This window comes from Lathamus discolor, chromosome 5 (genome assembly GCF_037157495.1).
Source record: "Lathamus discolor isolate bLatDis1 chromosome 5, bLatDis1.hap1, whole genome shotgun sequence".
NCBI lineage: Eukaryota > Metazoa > Chordata > Aves > Psittaciformes > Psittacidae > Lathamus > Lathamus discolor.
In genome coordinates, this window is record NC_088888.1 from 82,067,328 (window position 1) to 82,088,678 (window position 21,351).

General features: G+C 35.1%; 1 protein-coding gene across 1 annotated transcript in view; it reads right to left on the reverse strand.

Annotated features, from left to right (window-relative positions):
- ADGRB3 (adhesion G protein-coupled receptor B3) overlaps positions 1-21,351 on the reverse strand; it is a 478,713-nt gene that overhangs the window by 262,661 nt on the left and 194,701 nt on the right. Inside the window, exons 4-9 of the mRNA XM_065681454.1 lie at positions 19,898-20,059; positions 13,245-13,409; positions 9,497-9,661; positions 8,506-8,670; positions 2,038-2,139; positions 1,389-1,495 (exon numbers count right to left, since the gene is read on the reverse strand). Of these exons, the coding sequence (XP_065537526.1) occupies positions 1,389-1,495; positions 2,038-2,139; positions 8,506-8,670; positions 9,497-9,661; positions 13,245-13,409; positions 19,898-20,059 (866 nt within the window). The remainder of the gene's footprint in view (positions 1-1,388; positions 1,496-2,037; positions 2,140-8,505; positions 8,671-9,496; positions 9,662-13,244; positions 13,410-19,897; positions 20,060-21,351) is intronic.

Consider the following 21,351-nt stretch of genomic DNA (forward strand, 5'->3'; position numbering starts at 1 on the left):
TCACGAAATAGTGATTTTTTTGATCTGCCTTATGACATTATTAGTACTTAAAGCTGTGTGTATACATATATATATGTATTGCCTGTGGTCACTGCCTTTATTATGCCATTTACCAAAATAAAGACTCTGAGAAAATCAAATACAAATATATTAAGGTCAATTTCCACAAGATATGTTTCAGCATACTATATGCAGCTGCTGCAAAATAATAAAATATCAAAAATATAAAATGCAAAATATTTACAGCCAACTTAAGGTGTTTTTTTTTAAACATGAACACTAAAGAAATAGAGCAATATACAGACAGGTATATAAAATAGGAAAGTTTCTTTTCAGTAGGAACTTTATACTATGTTATTTTAAAAGTAATGCTTGCTTTGTCTTACCCTGAAGATAATCCCGGGCCTCAATTAAACTGGAATCTAATGAAACAGAAATGCAGCTCAAAGGAATTTATCAAAATGTCCTCTATCTGGCATGACAGATTTAAGGAATGACAGCCAGGCTACTACTGTTCAAGCCACCAAAGATTTTTAGATATGCTACAGAAGTGCTCCTGTGATAAATGATAAATGGAGCAGTGGTCTTTGGAAAAGGAGGCAGAGTAATAAGAGTGTCAGTAAAATATATCATGTAGGCAAAACTCATTGTCCATGAGTCTTCTTCAAATAAGTTCATCCCACATATAGTATTAACCTGGCTGAATGCTTTGGCTATGGAAATAGAATGTAATGAATATACCTAGAATATACCACAGTAGTATATTTATAATGCGGCGATATACAGTATATTACATCTATGCATATAAACATGCTTAGGTAGTAGATAAATGTATAATGCATGTGCTTTGCAACTAAACTTTTTGTTAAGCATACTAAAAGCCCCCATAATATTTCTTCATCTAGAGCTGTAGCTTTAAGCTATAATCATTTCCTACCGTTACATCTGAAGGTGAAGTTATAAATTTGATAACAAAGAGAACATTATTTCTGACTTCCTAGTGTGCAATTAAAGAATTCAAGGTATTATAAAATTACTCAGCAGGTCACTCTTCCAGTAAACCTCATTTATTCACATTTCATTTTCTAATAAACCAAAATATGTCTTACCTCTGACCTCTATAAAAATTTCACAGTGGACATGAAAGAAGGGAATCTGATTAATTTTTCCACTTTTACAGTAAGACAGAGCTTTTTCTACTCAAACTCCAGAAATATATAACATCGGAATAATATATATTCATATAAATTCTTCTTGCTTAGGTCTACTTTCCTCCTGGCAGTCATTATCCGAAATTTTACTTGAAAGTAAATAAGTAAGGGATTTTTTCACACCAGTGATTAGTAATGAATAAACAGAGCAAGTACTAAAGCTGGCTTTGCACCTACTGAATGCTGCAAGTGTCTGTACTCATTTGATATGCATCTAGCAAAGCTTGGATGTTCCCAGAAGGCCACTCCATGAACACTGAGAGAGCAGCGTCTGCTAGTGGTGCCTGTAAGTCACAGAGACAGAAAATATTTATATAAATGAGAGCAACTGGAAAGAATGAACCTTATTTAAACTACATTCCATGCTATTCCAAAAGCACACAGAGAAACAATTTCATGCAATGATTGTCAGTACATATACAGAACAGTAGTATAAGATACTGAAATACATTTCAGTGTTCGCTTGGTGGGGTTATAGCAGTCTTTGCTTAATTACAAAGATTTTTATGTTTTGCTTCATTTTCACTTTGCCTGATAGGTTATGTCAAATTGATTTGTTCTGAGCTTTTTCTCTCTGGCTATAATGCATATATAGGTACCACAGAGACCCATGCATATATGTAAGCTATAAGAGAAAGAGTATATGTACATTTATACACTATATTTATGTATGTACACTATAAATATGTGCATTTCATATAGATATATTAATGTACATGCATATATACATATGAATAGGAGTCTAGTAATGATTATGTCTGGAACACAATGAAAAAGATATCTTTTTTTTTTCTTTTCTTCATAACATTTCAAAATAATACCGTACCTGTGGCATTGAGAGGACATCGATTGAATGCCATGTCCCCAGCTGGGGTCCTTTTCCACACCATTGACATCAAATAGTCTTCAGGACATATTTCATATGGTGCTGCCGTTCAAAAATGAGAATTTAAATAGAAACATTAACATTACAAATATATTTTATATCAGAAAAGTGTATCTTCAATCTTATTCTAATTTTTCCTGAGATGTATATGTTAACATAATTTGGTTTAATTTTAAGTATGAAGTACAAAAATGGAAAAATGCAAAAATTGTAGGTTTTATATAATATCTTTGTGATGCTACATATTACATATAACCTGTACTTTTATTTTCCTCAGCAAGCAAACATTCTCTAGGTTTCAGTCTCAATGTTTATAGGCTTGAATCTTTTTTTGTTCCTCTCTTTTGATCAATAACATTAGGTACCTATCAGAAAATTATGACTCTTAAAATGTAATAAGCAGTGATGCTTATCTTTCTTACACTAATTTTTTTAAAGATTTTTCTAAAACTTAAACTATGTGACAGAATCTGTTCTGAAACCACAGTTGAAATGTTAAATGTGCTAAAGGTATCAAATGAGAGCTGTATATTCTGAAGGCCAAAAAGCAGGTTATTTCCTTGAGATGTGTTTCAGTGCCAGCTGGTAATTAAGCAAGCATAGTCAATAATGTGGAACTGAACCCAGGACAGGGGCTAGAAAACAAAATTGCAATCCCATTTAAAGGGAAAAATATTTTCACGATTTTGTAGTAACAGAACTGCATGGGGAAAAAAAGCTTCTGCAAATGCTTCGTGGTTTTTTTTCACATGGTCATGATTTACAGATTTTTTTTTTTTTTTTTTTTTTACTGTAGATTCCCAGTTTATGATTTTTGAGTAAATTAACACAGCAAATATCTGGTTGAAGTCACCTCACAACTGACAAACACTAGTTGCTGAAATCTAATTAATCCCAAATTCAGCAGAGAAAAGCCATGAATATTATTATTTGTATTTCAGGAAAATTGAACCCCACTGTATTACAGCAAAGGAGCTACAAAACAAGAAAAAGGAAGTGAGAAATAAAAGTCTATCACTATAGCAGATGGGGTGATAAGGCAGGAAGCAATTCAATGATTCACCCATGGTTGCATGGGAAATCTCTAGCAGAAGCAGGAACATACCACAGATTGTGCCAATCCCATTTCCTAACCCACAAAACTGTCCATCTTTCCTGTTTTGTTCTTCTGCTGACTCTACAGTGAGTAAGGGAAGTGAGCAGACTTCTGCACAAAGATGTACCCTCTTTTTGTTGAAGACAAAGAATACCTAGCAGATGGCTCAGTAATACTAATATGAATCACAGTTGGGCAGAAAAATTGCTTGCTAAATCTGCCTCACCATCAGCATTCCTGAATCGTAAATCAAGACAGTGCTGCTAAAAAATCAAGGGATCCACTAATGGCAAAACCCAAAGAAAGTCAGTTATATTCATAATCCAGAATACTAGCACTGCTTTAGACATGGCCAAAAAGTGAATGCATCAGGCCAGTGTTAAAATGGGAAAAGCCAGGTTTTGACAAACATAAGCCATCTGGTGACATAAGCGAATGAAATTTCCATTCTATTATGACCTTATAAACAAAAGAAATGTTCTGATTTGGGGAGTGTAAATTAACATAATGAGGAGGTAATATTATAAATCACATAAATTTGCTAAAGCTTAGAGCTCTTTGAGAAGTGTATTTGTCATGCAGCTGTGGCCATTTCAAATGTGTTGTGTTCACTAATCAACACTTTACGTGCTGATTCTCAGAGCTGAAACTCTTACTTCCCTCCAAACACTGAATGTTAAATGTGGTTTATTTTATTAAAAAAACCCCAAAACCCAAACCCAAACCAAAAATATGCATATATATATATGTGCATGCTTATAGACACCATATTTTCTCTTTTATGTTAGCATGTCACAGGTAGTATCAGAGATTTCCCATCTATTTGGAAGGGTACTTTTTGTGTGCTTTTGTGTCACACTTTTCAGAACTCAAGATTATATTTTAATTTTAGCCTAGTGATAATCTGTGAATCTAAATTTAGCCAGAGATAATCTGTGCATTGTGTTCAGAGTAAAAGGCATTCCCAAGACTGAGTTATCAGGAAAGAGATGTGGGAGAAAGTCAGAGGTTGGAGAGGTATCACTTAGCCCAGGTAAAGAAGCTTGGTCCCTGACTGACTATGCATTGTACAAATACCTTAGATCAAGCACTGCTGCACATAAAAAATGAACCAACTCTTCACAAAGCTAAAGTATATCTGGCAGAAATTACTAATCAGGCATCCACCCACACTAAAGCATCTGTGAGGCTCCAACCAATGTTGCCCATGAAGACATTACAGTCACACTGCAGTGGTATCATATCTGAGTTTAAAAGCTTTGCTGACCTTTCTGGCTCTGCTCAGGATCAGTTCAAGTATTTCTCTAACTATGGCACAATTAATTCATAACACACCCACAGATAAATGTAAGCTAGCTGTACAAAATCATACAGAATTGGTAAAATTTAGAAGCAAACAGCAGATACTGAGGTAAATTTGCTAAAACTGGAAAATAAATAGCAGATCTCTCCTTCGCTAATGATGTGATTCAGCAGTATCTTCCCACACATAGCATGTACTCAGTTTTACTGCCCCTGTAATGATAGGCCTGAATCCATCCCACCTAAGCATAAACACTCAACAAAGTCTGGGGTCTAGAAGCATAGTCTTCCTCTGACATTACTGGAGAGAGAGCATAAATCTCCAAGACGCAATCAAACCACCTGGAATATAAGGAAGCTCTGAACAACACACAAAGCAACAGAAACACACAACCTCACAGAGTATATGATCTACCTAGTCAGCTAACAGATACAAGAAAGGGTTACAACAGGGTGAAGCAAGTTAGCCAACAACACACAGTACCTTACAAATAAAGCTAGAACTACAGTTGTCTCTTGAATCCTAATTCAATGTCACAGGCAAAATTATCTTAAACAAAGGCAATGGAAAAAAGCTTTTGAACATCTTGTAGAATAGTGTTGTAATCAGAGCTAAACCAAACCATACAGGTTTAATTTTAGTTACTTGTTGACAATTATTTGAATCTTTTTCCCCTTCTTGTATTCTACTGCATGTAGCTAGTGGTGATGCTGAAGAAAACTTCCATATTCTGTAGGAAATAGCTGGTCTTCAGCAGAAGTTGTGCACTGTTATCTTTTTGTTAACAAAGAAGGTAGTCTATCATTGTTTTCAGAAACATCTTGGTCAAAACAATTCCTATATTATGTTTTCTACCACAGACAATAGGCTTATGAGAAAAAAAATGAGAATCTGTTTTATGTAAAATCTTGGTAAAGCATAAATATTGGGATATGTATAGAATTATTATAGAAGTAACTATTATAGAATTCAGTATTTCTGGAAGCCAATTCTATGTTATTGGAACCTAATAAGAACATGGTCCTATTAGTCTAAAAACAATTTTATGGGAGTCTTCTCTCCTGAATAATACCATACTTTGTTCTCAGTTCTCACATCTCTTAAGTTTTTATTGACATATTCGATGGGACTTGGCTTGTCTCTCTCACACACTTCTCTAAAAGTTTCTGATCAACTTGCCATGTAACTCCTTATCAGTCACAGGTTGGATTTTCTTTTGTTAACCAGCTGTCTCCCTTATTCCTATGAGAAAGAGCTACTGTTCTTTCATTCTGTGTAAGTTTTCTGCAGTGACTCCTATGTGACTAGCAGCTTAGCAAATCTTGAAGTTTTTTTCCCTGTCTCTGATTCGTTTCCCATTTTCTGAAGTTATCCTTCACAAAAGGATGCTTCTAATTCAGAGTTCTAAATCCTTAACACTGCTGACCTACTGGGAGTTAAATCTAATTTTAGGCATTTGGAACGTAACAGTGGAACAATGGCTGAAGCCAAAATATCTTTATATATTTGTTTTTCATTCCCAGCGTATTACACAATAAGAAGGAAACAACTGTTTTAAAATTCGTAATTCTGAGAAGAAATAAATCACAAAGATACTCAGCATTTGTCCAGAAATATGACATGGTCTGATATGGTTTAGTGGTGGACTTGGCATTCCTGGGGTAACAGTTAGACTTGATCTTAAAGGTCTTTTCCAAATGAGTTGATTCTATGACTCTATAAATCAAGCTGTTTGAGAAACCAACTTTCATGTAATATTTCTAAGCCTGCCTTTCTTAGTGCTGCTTAAATTCAGCTTCTGTGAGTGTTCGATGTAATTAAGTCCCTGCCCAAAACATCTGCAGAGAGCCACTGATCAGCTACAACGAAAATACTTTATAATGGTCAGATAAAGCAGGACTCAAACTACAAAAAGTCCAGTCTAGATTTTCAGTCAGGCAAGTAGACAGCTCTGTTTGCAAAGTATCTTATTAACAGCAGCCAGCATAATAGAAAAAAGTTTAATTATCCTTTTGCTTCCACAGTTTAAAGTCAGCTATAATTTAATTTTCTGTAAGCCTATAGACCTCTGGGTGATGCAAACAGACACAGTTTCATCCACTTTACAAATGCATTACACAGATATACAGAGCTAAGTATCTGGTCCTATGCTAATGGCAAAGCAATGCTAATATTAGGAAAAAAAAAAAAACTAGTATCTTACCCTGTCATGCTTTTCAATGACTTACACAGAAAAAGAAACCACTGAGACAAAAATAGCTTTGCTGAACTATTTTAGAGCTATTGAAGGAAATCATACAAATAATGAAATTTGCTTATACTTTCATTGATCATCTCTGTATAGCATTTTTCAGTTTGGTGTTCATAAAATATAAAGCTCTCCTAAATGTCAGTCTAGAAACAAAGACATCAAACCTGCTATTCATGTTTAATCTTTTGCACAAGTATAGCTTATCAAAAGGTGCTTTAGGTTATGGTTTCTATAATCACACTGATTCTAATCTGGAATTAATCAAGTAAATAAATAAATTTACCAAATGGCAAATAAAGCCCTGTGTGCATTTGACTTGTAAATACATCTGTAAAGTATTTTATTAACAGCAGGTGGCAACCTTTGAAAATTGGACTGCAGCAGCATGGTTTTACTTTTAAACATATAAACACAAATTATTTCAAGAATGGTTTTATAAGCAGAAGCTGGTTGATCTGAACGTCTGCTTATTGAGAAGATTCATTATTAGCATTCTCTTAGTGCTGTGCTTTTAGAGAGGAAGTCTGCATAAACTATGGAAATTATAATTTTTTTAGGAATCAAATAAAAATACTTTTTCATACTGCTATTCAAATAATGAATATTTTATCAAAATTAAAGAGATCACTAGAGACGTAAGTCTGGTTAACTTCTCCAGTATAGTATTATAACCTCTTAACTACAAATAGTCCTATTGTTATTCTTCAAATGCAATGAGATTCATTGTTCTACTGTACTGCAGACACCTTGAGAACTGTTCGTTGATGTTCAAGGGATAAATATGCTGCCTATGAAAATATAACATAACTTGATAACATAAAATTCATATCTGATGTATCTGACCCAAAGCATCCATGCCATTTAAGGCCTTTCTCTGACTCTCAGAGAACAAATCATCAAAATATCCAGAAGTAAAAGAAATTGCTAAATTGATTTTTGCTGCTTCCTGGCTTGCAGGTGAGAACACATAATTTCCCAAGTGAATGGCCAAGACATCTTATACTCCTTACACCTTATTTTGTTATCTTACACCTATCCAACAATGCATCCTTTAACTTTAGGACAATGTCTTTACACTTATATATGATCAGATTCACCAGCTGTCATCTTTATTCATCACTTTTGAAGAAGCTCAAAAGTACACCTTTATTAGCTTTTGGTGGGAAAAGCTTAAAACTTTTGGGAGGGCAAAGTAAAAAGTGCTGCAAATAAATATATTTAAGCATTATATTAAAATGCGAGAGATGTACCTTTTAATTTTAAACTACTTTTTATAAAATGTTTCACATGCATTCACTCATTATATGCAATACAGTAAGGTTCATTTTTTTCCTGCAATGGAATTTATCCCAAATGTATTACAAAGATGTCTCTTGCATAGTGGATGAAAGGAATCATATGATTTACAAACCCAGCCCTGATATTCTGAGAAACAGCGCATTCAAAAAGAATGGCTGTCCCAGATAATATAGGCATACCTAGGCAATGAAATGTTTTTCTGATAAGTTTCTTTACTATGGTATTTTGATTTATTCAAAACATTGGTGCATTGCTCATATATCCAATAGGGCTAGTTTACACCTAGCTACATAAACACAACTCTACTGAGAAAACCAGCAGTGACTTGTCTAAAGCAAGGCTAGATATGGCTCTTTACAGCTACTGTTCTATGGATGTTGACTTGTCTCTGCTGAAGGTGACCACTAAGTAAGCCATACTGCAGTGTAAACAATAACAGTGATTATATTTGCATCTCACCAGGACACCTCTGTTCACTGCACCGTCTAACTTCCTCTCCGGTTCCTTCACATTGTTGCCCGGTCACGGCAGCACCTTGACAGATCCTTATTCGCCTCTCCCAGCCACCATCGCAGGATTTTGAACAGCCACTCCAGTGGCCCCACTGGTTCCACTGGCCATTTGCTGTCCAGAAAAATACAGTTACAATGGTGACATGATCACAGTCATAAAGGAGGATACATAGTTTACTCTTCACTTGAGGAAAACCTCCCCAGATATAACTGATAGCGACAGAAATGGAAGATGTAGACACAGGGAAAATGAAGAAGTCCTTACTTGGCTCCTGAATATAGGGTTGCTGTCTAAGTGACTTGCATCTCTGGATAAAATAAAATGAATTTGTGCACATCAACCTTCACTTAGACTGCAAAACATATATTGTCCCTTTTGTATTTTTTTTATACATTTGCATAGTGCTGTTGTAGGGTAATCAAAGACATTTACAATGCGCATAAGTACCCTTTAAAAAACTAAATAAAAACATTTCTGCATGTGATATTTTAGCAGCTTGATTTTTACATGCTCTGACAGTGCAAATGAGGCTTGAAAGATGGTATAAATGTAATTTAACCACCCTGGAAGATTTCTTTTATACTTGCCAGAGGATCATGAAGTAGTCTCAGTGTAAAAGGGAATCAAACATATCTTTTTAAAACTGAGGAATGTCCTTTAAATGTTGATAAAACGAAATAGCTAATATACAGCCCATCATGCAGCCTTTCCAGACTTATTCTTCAGCTTTTGTCTAACCAATTCAAGTGAATGAGTCCCCAAGTCTCCCTCTAAAGATGGCTACTCTGCCCCTTCGCAGCCTGCAAAGTCCTGTGATGGCACGGGAACTTGCCTGTGTATCCCCAGTTCCTGCCGCAGAGCTACTGGCAAGACTGTCCTGAGTCTCCTCTGAGCAAGAGAAGCAGAGCTGCAGCTCTCCGCAGCAGTCAGTACTCACCAGTGCACTCAGGGTTGAAGCACTCCCGGCTCTCAGCCCAGGGTCCTCTGCACTCAGAGCCGCCATGGGCTGCCGCTGTGCACTGCCGGCTCCGCTGCTGGGTGCCGTTGGAGCAGGTCACTGAGCACTGGCTCCATGAGCTCCACTCTTGCCACTGTCCGTCGACTGCCACAGCAGGCAAAAAAGAGATGGATACAGCAGAGTTACCAACTAAGCCAGGAAGGACCTCACGACTTCTTTCTAGGCTAGAGGGTTTCAACTTAGACCTGAATGCAGACCCTTGGACTGTGCGTAGCCTGAAGATGGTTCACTTCTGGCAGCAATCAAGTACAGCCATTACGAGCTACTTTAAAACAATTTAAAACTGTTTTCCTTTTTCTTCAAGTAAAGAACGCTGCGCCTCCTCTAAATGTACACTGATACAAAAAAGGATGAATTATTATTTCGTTCACATACCATGCAGTTTGAAAGGCCTTATTAAAAACAAGGCCTTATAAAAGTCTTGTCTTTTCAGGCAAAAGTGGAGGCCAACCTTGTATCATTTAAATCCTGAGCCCCTCAGAGAAATTTATTACAGATGCAGTAATCATTCAGATGGATCAGTTTATAAGATTAGTGGTCTTGACTATGAAATTAGGTCTCTTTAGTCAAATAGGAATAGGAAAACAGGAGTTAACACTTTGTCTCACATAGGCTCTACACTTATACTGTTGAGCATACTTTCAGCATTAATCCTCCCTGTAACGTAAATTATCTCAGCTCTTTGACATTTATTGACGTAAAATGTAGGAGGACGAAAATGGCCTTCTTTCCTCCTCAGGTCTGCTTATGCAGAACACATACTGCATAATCTTCCTTCTGAATTTGGCAAGCTGAATTTTTAAACATTACAGATACGGTGACCAGTCCTGTGTTTAGTATTTTGTATTAGTCCATATATTTTGAGTTTGGCAGAATATTCCCACGGGTAAAGGTTTAGGGCTGGTATTTTTTATTTTATACATCAGAAAGCTTCGCGAGGTAAATAAAAATATTTAAAAAAAAAGAAAAAAATACAGATTGATTAAGTTTCCATAGAAGTGAAAAATCATATGCTCTTAAATACATAATAGGACTACATGGTATTTTTGAAAATGGGTAAGCGTTATGAAATGTGTTATTACTGATTGTGATAATTCAGAATCCTGCGTTCATAAAGACTTCAGCAATCACCAGCTCCTCACTGCAGCTGCAATTATTCAATATAAACTCAAAATGTAGGTTGTGATACAACTTTGATTAATACTTGTCCTTGAAAACCTGTTTTTTATAACTACTATCTTGCAGTATCTTACTTGATGCATTTGCTAACCCCTGACTTCAGGATTCTTCTAAAGGAGGGGTGGAATAGCAGCTTCCTAAGTTAATGGTATTAATTAAAATAGGAAGCAGAATCTTTAAGTTAGTGATTGAACATATTGTGTCTGTATGGGTGCACTACTGTTCAGTAGAATATAGAGGTGAACTATTTTACTGTTTTCTGACAGTAAAGACACAACATTTCAAACAGCTCAGTTACTATTGGTATCTCTAATGCTTAGGATCTTGGCAACCAGTGGACTGAAAAGGCTTTTTTCTTAAAATTCTATATTAAAAATTCTATGTAATGCCTGGTTGTGAACCACTTCTTGATGCAAATGCCTCTCAAACTATGAAACTGTGTCCTGATAATTTATTCAGCAGAAAATGGAAATCTTTCCAAACATGGAAGCTGCTTGCATTCATTAATCATTAAAGCTTTATGTGAAGAAGAAAACATTATGGAAATTATATTTCAGTGCAACCTCTTTAGTTTTATTCATTGCTATATAATATTATTTAGGGTATGAAAGATTGAATCAATTATGATAGTGTTTTTGGTGAAAACTCATTCTGTGGCTTCTCGTATGTATTTTGTACATCTTTTTTGTTATCTTTAGGAGCAAATAGCATGTGAAGTTTCTATTTCAGAAATACTGTTAAAAGACTAAAGAATTCAACAAGAAGTTTCCTTTATAAAATTGAACATTCAAATTACAGCAAATCTTAGCATTCAGCAAAGATTTAAACAGTTGCAGTACTGTAACCAGTATATAACTATCTCTGGTGAAAGTCATTTATGTACAAATGACAGTTCAAAATCCAGAACTCTCAAATAACTTCTTATTTTGACAGATAAGGTGAAATATCTTTTCTGTTTCTTTGCAATATTGAAGTGAACTGAATGCATTACTTTCTTCTCTGCTATTTGATTTGGTATTCCTCTTGTTGTCAACTTTGTTGTCAACTCTGCTTCATGTTCATACATCATGTTAATTACTTCTGTGTAGGCACATGTACAATTGCACATCTGCCAACTTGGCCAAAAATTGGATTAATTCAAAATTTTTGCAGCTACATTAAAACTTAGAAAAAAAAAAATTGTCCTAAGGTTGTAGTAATCTTTGCGGACCAGGAAAAAATAAAAAATCTAAGAAATGTAGTTTTAATTCTTTGAGGCACTAAGTTCCATTTTTCCCTTTATCTCTGTTTTTAAACCATCAGAAAACCATTTGCTACTGAAATGTCCATCAACCATTTTCAGGAAGAGCTCAAGTCACAGAGAATCTGTTTGCAGCAGTGTTGTTAACTCTGGGTATTCAACAAACTCACTGCAAGGCCAACCTTCGCACTGTCAGACAGAACCTATGAAAGAAATTTCTCACACTACAGCTACCTCATACCTTTACAATACCTAAGTCTTACAATGAGGTCAATAACAATAAAGTATCATAACATATATAATCTTTATGGTTATTAAACTTATTTAAGTACTTAGATATTATACACATATATAAAATATGCATTTTATATATATATATATATACTTTTTATAAGGTCAGATATTGACAAGACAAAGGGTAATGGCTTTAAACTGAAATAAGGTAGATTTAGATTAGATATGTTAAAGAGGTTCTTTACTGTGAAAGTGGTGAGACACTGGCACAGGTTGCTGAGAGAAGTTGTGGGGGCTCTATCCCTGGAAATGTTCAAGGCCAGGCTGGATGGGGTTTTGAGCAATCTGGTCTAGTGGAAGATGCCCCTGCCCATTGCAAAGGGTTGTATTCTTTGGTTTCATTCTATGATGATTCTATGATGTGTGCATACATACGTGTCTACATCTATATATACATATAAATACACACGAGTTGCTTAAAATCTTTACTGTAATGGTGGGATTCAAATAATGCCCTAGCTTGTTTCAGCCTTTCTCTCTGCACACATGTAAATAATACCCATCTTGAATAAATTAATATAAATTAAAATTTGGTGATTTCCCAAATATGTTTGTTGTATAATGAATGAATAGCTACAGTGAACCTCTAATAAACATAATGCAAACAGATATAGTGGACACAAACCTTTTGCCCTCTGATTGTTTCCCTTTAAGCCACACTCAGAAAGCTGTTTGCCTTTTGGTTCTCCAACACCCACCCTGAATCAAGCTTTCCTTCCTCCACACTAGAGGGATAGTATCTTGAAGAAACTAGTTTTCTGCTTGTGTAGTACCTTGAACAGAGTTACAATCCTGATTATATTCCTTAATCAGTACAGTCTGAATTATGAACAATATTACCCCATTTGCTCACCATGCATAACCATTTTTTCTGTGTGCAAAGGGTGATAAAAGAAATCACAAACCCACACTGAATACACTGTAACAAAGCAAAGAGTTCCTATATGAGCTCACCAGGGCAGAGTGCAATATTGCAAGGTTTATGTTGCGTTTCAGGTCCATCACATGATCTTCCCCCATACTGGGGAGGTATACATGACCTTGTCCTAGTTCTTTGGCCTCGACCGCATGTGAATGAACACAAACTCCAAGGTGACCATTCCTCCCAAACGCCATGTACTGCAACAAACCAAACAGATTTTAACCAGAAACAGACACACAAGTAACAGAAGGCTTTAAAAATAAACAATATCAATATTTTAAATAGGAATTATTTCGCTAGCGCCAAAGAAATCACTACAGGTAATATTTACCACTGGCAAATAAATCCATTATAAAATATAGGTAATTTCAATTTTTAAAGTATATTTTCTCTAAGAGGTATTTAACTTTGAACCATTTTCTCTAAACTAATCTCACTACCATATTTTCTTTCTTTTATTCTTTTAAGAAAGATGGTTTACCTTTTTAAAAGATAGTTATGATATCTTTGGTGCCTGACTTGAGATATGATTTTCAGGACACTAGTTTTTGTGAATATCAGGGATACACTGATATATCAAGACAGCTCTAAAACCACGAAGCAATCAAAATTAAACTTTCTTTTGAAAATACAGGAAAAATGCAACCATTTCTTACTGTCAACATAATTAAAAAACAATTATTAAAACAATTGTTTCACTTGTTTAAATTCTGGTGGAAAAATGGTATGATCTGCTTGATGATCTTCCTCAAAAATTCCAAGACCACATAAGCAAAAGAGATTTGTGCTATTTCTTTACATGAATATCTTCACTGATTTAATATACACAGTAATACGTGCACCATTTCATCTTAAATATTCACTCAACAAACTTCAAATACTTTCAGGATACACAAGAAATTACAAACACAAACCAATATTTTTATACACAAGCATTAAATAATATTAATATAAAGAATCATAGGAGATGCATCTTTCTCTACCTTAGATGTTTTTCCAGCTGTAAGACAAGCTAAAATACTATATCCATATGTGCTTACATAGTATATACATTCCCTTTTCATAAACAATTGGAGTTAAATTTTCAGAAATTTCTATAATATATTACAATTAAGCATGTACTAGCAAACAAATTCCATACATGCATTGGTAAGTCAGTTCCATAAATTGGAAAATACTGAAAAGTAACCTTTAGTTGTTTTTCTGTTGCTTAAATAAAAGTAGTTGCACAGGTTTAAATTAGGCTCTATGAGGAAAGGAAAGTAATAATGAAATCTGTAGTAATGCTAGACATTTAAGAAAAATACAGACACTTACTACCCAGACTGAGCATCACACTCTGTATCACATAACTGTGTGTTTCTGCAACCCTGTCTGTTTGAAGGGTGTCTGGAGGGTGAAATGGTGTATAACATCTTAGTGTAGCATTGGTAATGATTCACAACATTACAGAAGAAATAGATTTTTCTGCTTTTTCCTCACTTTTTTTCATCACTGTGAAAGAACTTGTATATAGGTTTCCTTTGCCCCGAAGGCACATACCACCTGCCCAGTTTCTACAAATAAAACCCTTTCCTTGTAGGGATCAGAATAACATTTCCTGAGGTGAAATTCAGTTGCAAGGGTGCAGAAGGATGTTCACCTCCCTGATAAATTATCACAAAATCACCAGTAAGATCAAGGGGAATTCTGCATGTAGGTAAGTTCTATTGCATTTCATTAAAAGTAAGGAAAAATGTCATTTCAGATTCTATGTTGAGGTAAAAAGCTTGTTAGGTAACTTCTGAGAAATCATACCTGACAGAAGATGTCAAGCTTTATATAGGGAATATTTTAACTCACTATTTAACAGCTCAATTGCTGGAAAGTTTTTGGTTGGACACATAGAAATGGTCTAAAATAAAATATTTTATTCCACATCCTACATGGCTAGCTTTATTAAAATTATCCTAAGTATCACATCAATCTGCATTATATTAACTAAAAAAAAAAACCAACCCCAAAACAAAACAACTTAAATCTCAAGAACATTCCAAACTAATGTTAAAGTGACAGATTATAGTCTAATTATTTTAGAAACCTTGAGTAACTGAGAGATTTTGGTCAAAACCAGCTAACCTAACTCATCTACAAGTAGCAAATTGATGCTTATATATGCATATAATCCCTTACATATCATCTTTTCTCACAGGTACTATACTTTAACAGCTACTCTGATCCAGCCATATGATCTGAAGAATTTTTTTCTCATTGGCAAAGTATTAGATTCTGAATCCTGATGTATCTCTAAGGCTCCAAATTATTATCATACAAGAAAAATTAATGAGAAACCAATTTGTCAGATCAGATTCCAAACATTGGTCAATAATAATAATGTTATAGTTTCATCTTCTGATACAATAATGGTTAAGATGCTCAAGTGCAACAAGAACTTCAAAAAGTACATAACATAGGAAAACAAAAATTAATGTAAATTAGGAAAAGATTATTCTGTAAAAAAATAATTAATTAGAAAGGTCTTGATGCTATGTAGAAACAGACTGATTTTTTTTAGGTACATATGCATTTATTGGTTAATTTGAAGTTAAAATGCTGCCAAAATGTTGTAAGTTAGTTATCTTTATTTTAAAATTACAAAAAATGTGCTGAGGGGCTCTTTAGTGATACTACCTTGAACCAAAAGGTTGTATATCTCTTCTGGCAAAAGTGTCTGCCTGTTAATAGCAACACACAATAATTCTTTTGTGATTTTTGAATCTGAACATAAGCCAAAACAAAAAGCTTCACTGTGGGTGAACTCAGACTCTCAGCAGCCTCTATCTGTTTGTTGCTTAAATTATTCTGTGCCCAAAATCCTCTTCTATGACAAATTTATCTCATTACAAAAAAACCTTCTTTTGTGTATAGACTTGTATATCTGAAACTGGTAGATAACTAATGAAGTCAAGAGTGGAAAAGGCATAACAATAAGAAAACAACTATTGTCAGCAAACAAATATCAAGGAGAATTAACCTGTTCAATGCTTTATGGAAGCATATGGTCTTATCCAGATCAACTTTAAAACAACATTTTAATTTAAAATTTCTTACCTTTGAATATTTTTTTGACATTTCAATTGCATTTTCTTTCTTTAATACCATTTTCTAAATGCAAAAAAACCTTAATATCTGATGAATTATATAGCTAGATGAGGCATGCCAAATTACACCAGATGGAGAGCTAGCCCACAGAGGAGTTACTATTTTCTATAACAGTTTCAGATGCAAGATTCATTATTTGGGACAAAAATATTCAAATTATCGCCAACTTATCTGTCAAAAACATTGCCACCACAACAAGTCTGGATTACTGCAAAGCATCTTTCCCTTCTTTCTGCCACTCTGTGAACCGAATCATATTGAAGTGAACACCCACAGTGTTCACAATACGCAAATGCTGTGAATTGGGAGGAGGCGTGAGGCCTTGCTGGCCTTCATCCTACAAGTATATTTTGGGAGACTTTTATTGGGGTTTAAATGCTTTTGATTTGATCAGCTTTAAGCTGAGCAGAAATTGAAAAGCTATTACCATTACTGAAGTTTCAACGTAAATGGTACTGGTCCAGTACTAGACAGTGGGATTAAGTGCACCCTCAGCAAGTCTGCAGAAGTCACCAAGCTGTGTGGTGCAGTTGACACACCTGAGGGAAGGAATGACATTCAGAGGTACCAGGACAAGCTTGAGAAGTGTGTCTATGTGAACAATGTGAGGTTCAACAAGGCCAAGTGCAAGATCCTGCACCTGAGCTGGGGCAATCCCAAGCACAAATACAGGCTAGGGGATCAAGGGATGGAGAGCAGCCCTGCCAAGAAGGACTTGGGGGTACTAATAGATGAAAAGCTGGACATGACCCAGCAGTATGCACTCACAGCCCAGAAAGTCAACCATATGTTAGACTGCACTAAAAGAAGTGTGGCCAGCAAGTGCAAGGAGGTGATTCTCCTTCTCTGCTCTGGTGAGACCCCACCTGGAGTGCTGCATTCACCTCTGTAGCCCCCAACATAAGAAGGACGTGGACCTGTTCGAGTGAGTCCAGGGGAGGGCCACAAAAATGATCAGAGGACTGGAGCATCTCTGCTATGAATTCAGGCTGAGAGAGTTGGGTTTGTTCAGCCTGGAGAAGAGAAGGCTCTGGGGACATCTTAGTGTGGCCTTTCAATGCTTAAAGGGGCTTATAAGAAAGATGGTGACAAAATCTTTAGTGATAAGACAAGAAGTAATGGTTTTAAACTGAAAGAGGGTAGATTTAGACTAGCAATAAGGAAGAATTTTTTTACAATGATTGTGGTGAAACACCGGAACAATTTGTCCAGATAGGTGACAGATGCCCCATCCCTGGAAGTGTTCAAGGCCAGTTTGGACAGGAGATATAGCTGAAGATGTCCCTGCTCACTGCAGTGAAGTTGGACTAAATATCCTTTAAAGGACAATTCTGAACCAACTACTCTATGATTCTATGGTATCATAGTTTAATATGGTTCAATAATCAAATCACATGCTACATTAAAGGATTTTTTGAAATTAAATTACAGGGTTAGTTAAAAGTTCTTGAAGTCAATGAAGAAAGAGAAACTAATAGAGATATTCTAAGTTCTTTCTTCTTGCAATTTTACCTGTCTTAGAAAATTATTCATTACACTGATATGAATCAGAGGCAGTACAGTACTGGATCCTGAGATATGCTTGCTCATAAAAGAAGCAGTAACAACAACAGTTACCTGAGTTATGTTTTGTTGCCAACTATGCTGTACTTCTCTAGAAGGCTCTTGACAGCAAGACAGACTGAATTACCTAATGGACTTCTGCTGATGAAAAAGTATTGGTCCAGAACAAATATAAATAAACAAAAATTACATAAAAAACAGTTCCTTCATGATTTTGAGTTATCAGAAGTACTATTTTGAAATTTAAAGTTTAATATCAATACTAATACATATATATTATGATGAAGCTGATGAATCCTATTCTTAACCTTTGCCAGGACAGTCAGATCAGAGAAAGATGTATTCCCTAACATAATAGAGAGCATCTTTGACAATAAAGGAAGTATTATGAAGGCAGTAGATGAAAATACTCTGGAAGTCTTGCATTAATATTTGCAACTTTAACAGGTTCCTTTGAAGTTTGTGGATAGATGCTTGAAGTATAGTCCGGAGGCCATTTTGCATACTTCTTTATTCTGAAAGAGCAGCTTTGTGATGAGGAAACATTCCAGCTCTCAGAATGCTGCCACCCCCACACTTTATTAGTTAGGCAAGTATATAATCAGTATGCCCCACTTGATTTTTTTTGTTTGTAGGTTACAAGGAGAGGCCACTGTTATGTTTTTGTACATTTATTGTTTCTAGTTTCCACTCTGTGATATAAACTCTTGCTCTGTTGAGAGAGTCCAAAAGCTGTATGGAATCAGTGGTACAGGTCTGTGTACACAGGCCAGATCCCAGTTATGTATGTATATGTTTGGATCGTTTTTTTCAAAGCGTGTTTTAATTATACTAGTATACAAATTATGCATTTTATTATTCATGGACCAGGGTTAATCCTGAACTATGCAGCCCTCTGAGTGAGGATACATAATGTAATGAGGACAGAGAATATTTCGACTAACAATTGAAGGGACATTTAAAGAATAAATGGAGCTGTGACTAGCAAAAGCACATTTCTGAACTGTTAATCTCACACACTGCCACTCAGTAGTGACCCTGTATCCAGAGAGAGACCAACATAAATTAATAAGGTTGTTGTAATTATGTGAAACAATATAATATGCAAGATTTAGCCCAGAAGACTAATTATTTAGAATCATCTGGGGTGATCCGAAAAGGAAAATATCTTGGCAGTATCACTGTTAGCCACTGAGAACTGGTAGCCATTGCTCATACTGGGTATCCAGAAAAAAAAGCCATACCCTGGAACAGTCATTTTGTGTGAACCTTGTTTAAAAGTTTGGTAGACAATGTGATTTTTAAGAATTAACTTTTTTCCATTTTACTTTGACAGCAAATTAATTACCTTGGGCTTTGAATTACACAGATATTTTTGGCTTTATATGAAAAGTTCCCATTTCTTATTGGAGAAAAGGAAGATAAAATCCTGTAAAATTAGGTGATTTAGACATCTTTCTTCTTAGGCAAAATAAAATTAACAAGATCTTTCTTCCTTTGGTCAGTAGCTGAAAGTCCATGAAGACATTATTGTGAAGAGGACACTGTTTGGCCCATTGTCCAAAAGACAATATTCTAAATCAAAAAACAATTGCAGGGACGAATAGCTTAAAACACCCGGTTAATCTCTCTCTGCTTTTTAAGGTATTGATGGTCTGGATTTGTTCCCTAGTGTGTATTTTGTACTCATGCTATACCTTCTCTTTTCTGAGTGGAAATCAGAGAACACAAACTTTAAAAAAAATCTGAAACTGTCAGAAAAAAGGGACTCTTGTTTCATATCTTGACTGTTCAGAAAGTTAAATAACAATCTACATGACAATTTCACAGCTGAATAGAATTAAACTTCTCTGCTCTAACTGAAATGCTCTTATGAAATTCATATTAAAAGCAATAATAATAAGAAAGATATAGTTTCAAATTCTTATCATTATACAGTTCAAAAACATCCACAATTTTATTTATTGGCTGCTAACACTACCTGGACAGAGGGCAGTGTTATTGCAAACCCTTGATTCTCTTAAAGGGCCGCTGCAGTGTGTCCCGTAAGGTGATACACAAGTTCTGGTTCGCACCTGCGACCCTTGACCACAAGTAACTGAACACGTACTCCACTGGGCCCACTCTTCAACACCAGATTCACCTGTATCCAAGACAACAAACAAACATGAATATAGGCATAAGTATTAATAAAACTTTGTTTTGTTTTTTTTGAAACTCATTATCATCTGCTCTTATAAATCAAAGAATAAAAGTGCCACACCAAAACAAATATTTAAAAGTTCATGGACTAAAGCAGCTGTGAAAATGGGCAATGAATAGAAAACAAAGACACCTACAATGCTGCAGTCACATAACGCCTGTCAGAGAGAAACACTTTGATCACTTAGCATCATTTACAACTTTATGAGAACGACTATCTTTCAACACTTCAGAAACAGCACTGCCCTAAGGATCCTTAAAGAACATAGACAACTCATTACATAACAGCAAAGGATTTGTCTTTGATATTTATACTTATCACTCTAGATGTAATGGAATTCTGAGTTTTGTTTTGTTTTTTAAACCCAACACCCTAACTTCTTATCTTTTCTCTCCAGGGAGTTACCTAGTTCCCTGGTGAACGGAAGCACCTTGCTTACCAAATTTTGACCTGAACAGTGGAATGGAAAATTTGGTTTGATCATTTACTGCACAGATCTGCTCCTCACTTTAGACATACAAGTGTGCTAAACAATTTGGTGGCTAGACCTTATGACTGCATATAGTTCATATCACCATTTTCAAAATTGTCAGATGTGGTTTATTAATACTGTACATTTGAATATTTTTTTTTAATTGTTGAGAGATAGCACACTGTATTATTTCTATTTTATAAACACAAGTGACATGTAAAGTCTTCTTCCATGGATGTTCAGGAAAGGATACTTGAATTTAGTTTCCATGAACATCTATACATAAAATTCTGTAATTCCTTTCCCAAATGCCTCCATGTTCAGCAAACTGGATCCCTTGAGTATTCTCAGAAAGCAAATGCAAAAATCATGTGATGAACCTCACTGAACACTTTGAGTAAATAACTGTGGATTCTTATTTCTGTTATCCCATTAAAAATTGGTATAAAATAGCATGCCAAAGGCTCTGTCATGGTTTTTAAACTTAAGTCCTTTTTGAAACAAATGTGATTTTCTGCTTTAAAATCAGTGGCATGATACAAACTTCAGTCTTGAATAGCTGCTTAAAATTTCAGTTATCTCAATATACCTCTATTCTTCAAAAGTTTTGATATTGGTTGCAATCAAGTGAAAGTCTGCAAAGCAAACTCTTCAAAGAGTGCAGAAAGTGATATAATATTTCTTGAAATTGTTTTAGTAGCAAGCTTGAAACCTTCACAAAATGCTTGTCTGTGCGAGTCCTCTAAGAAACAATTCTAAG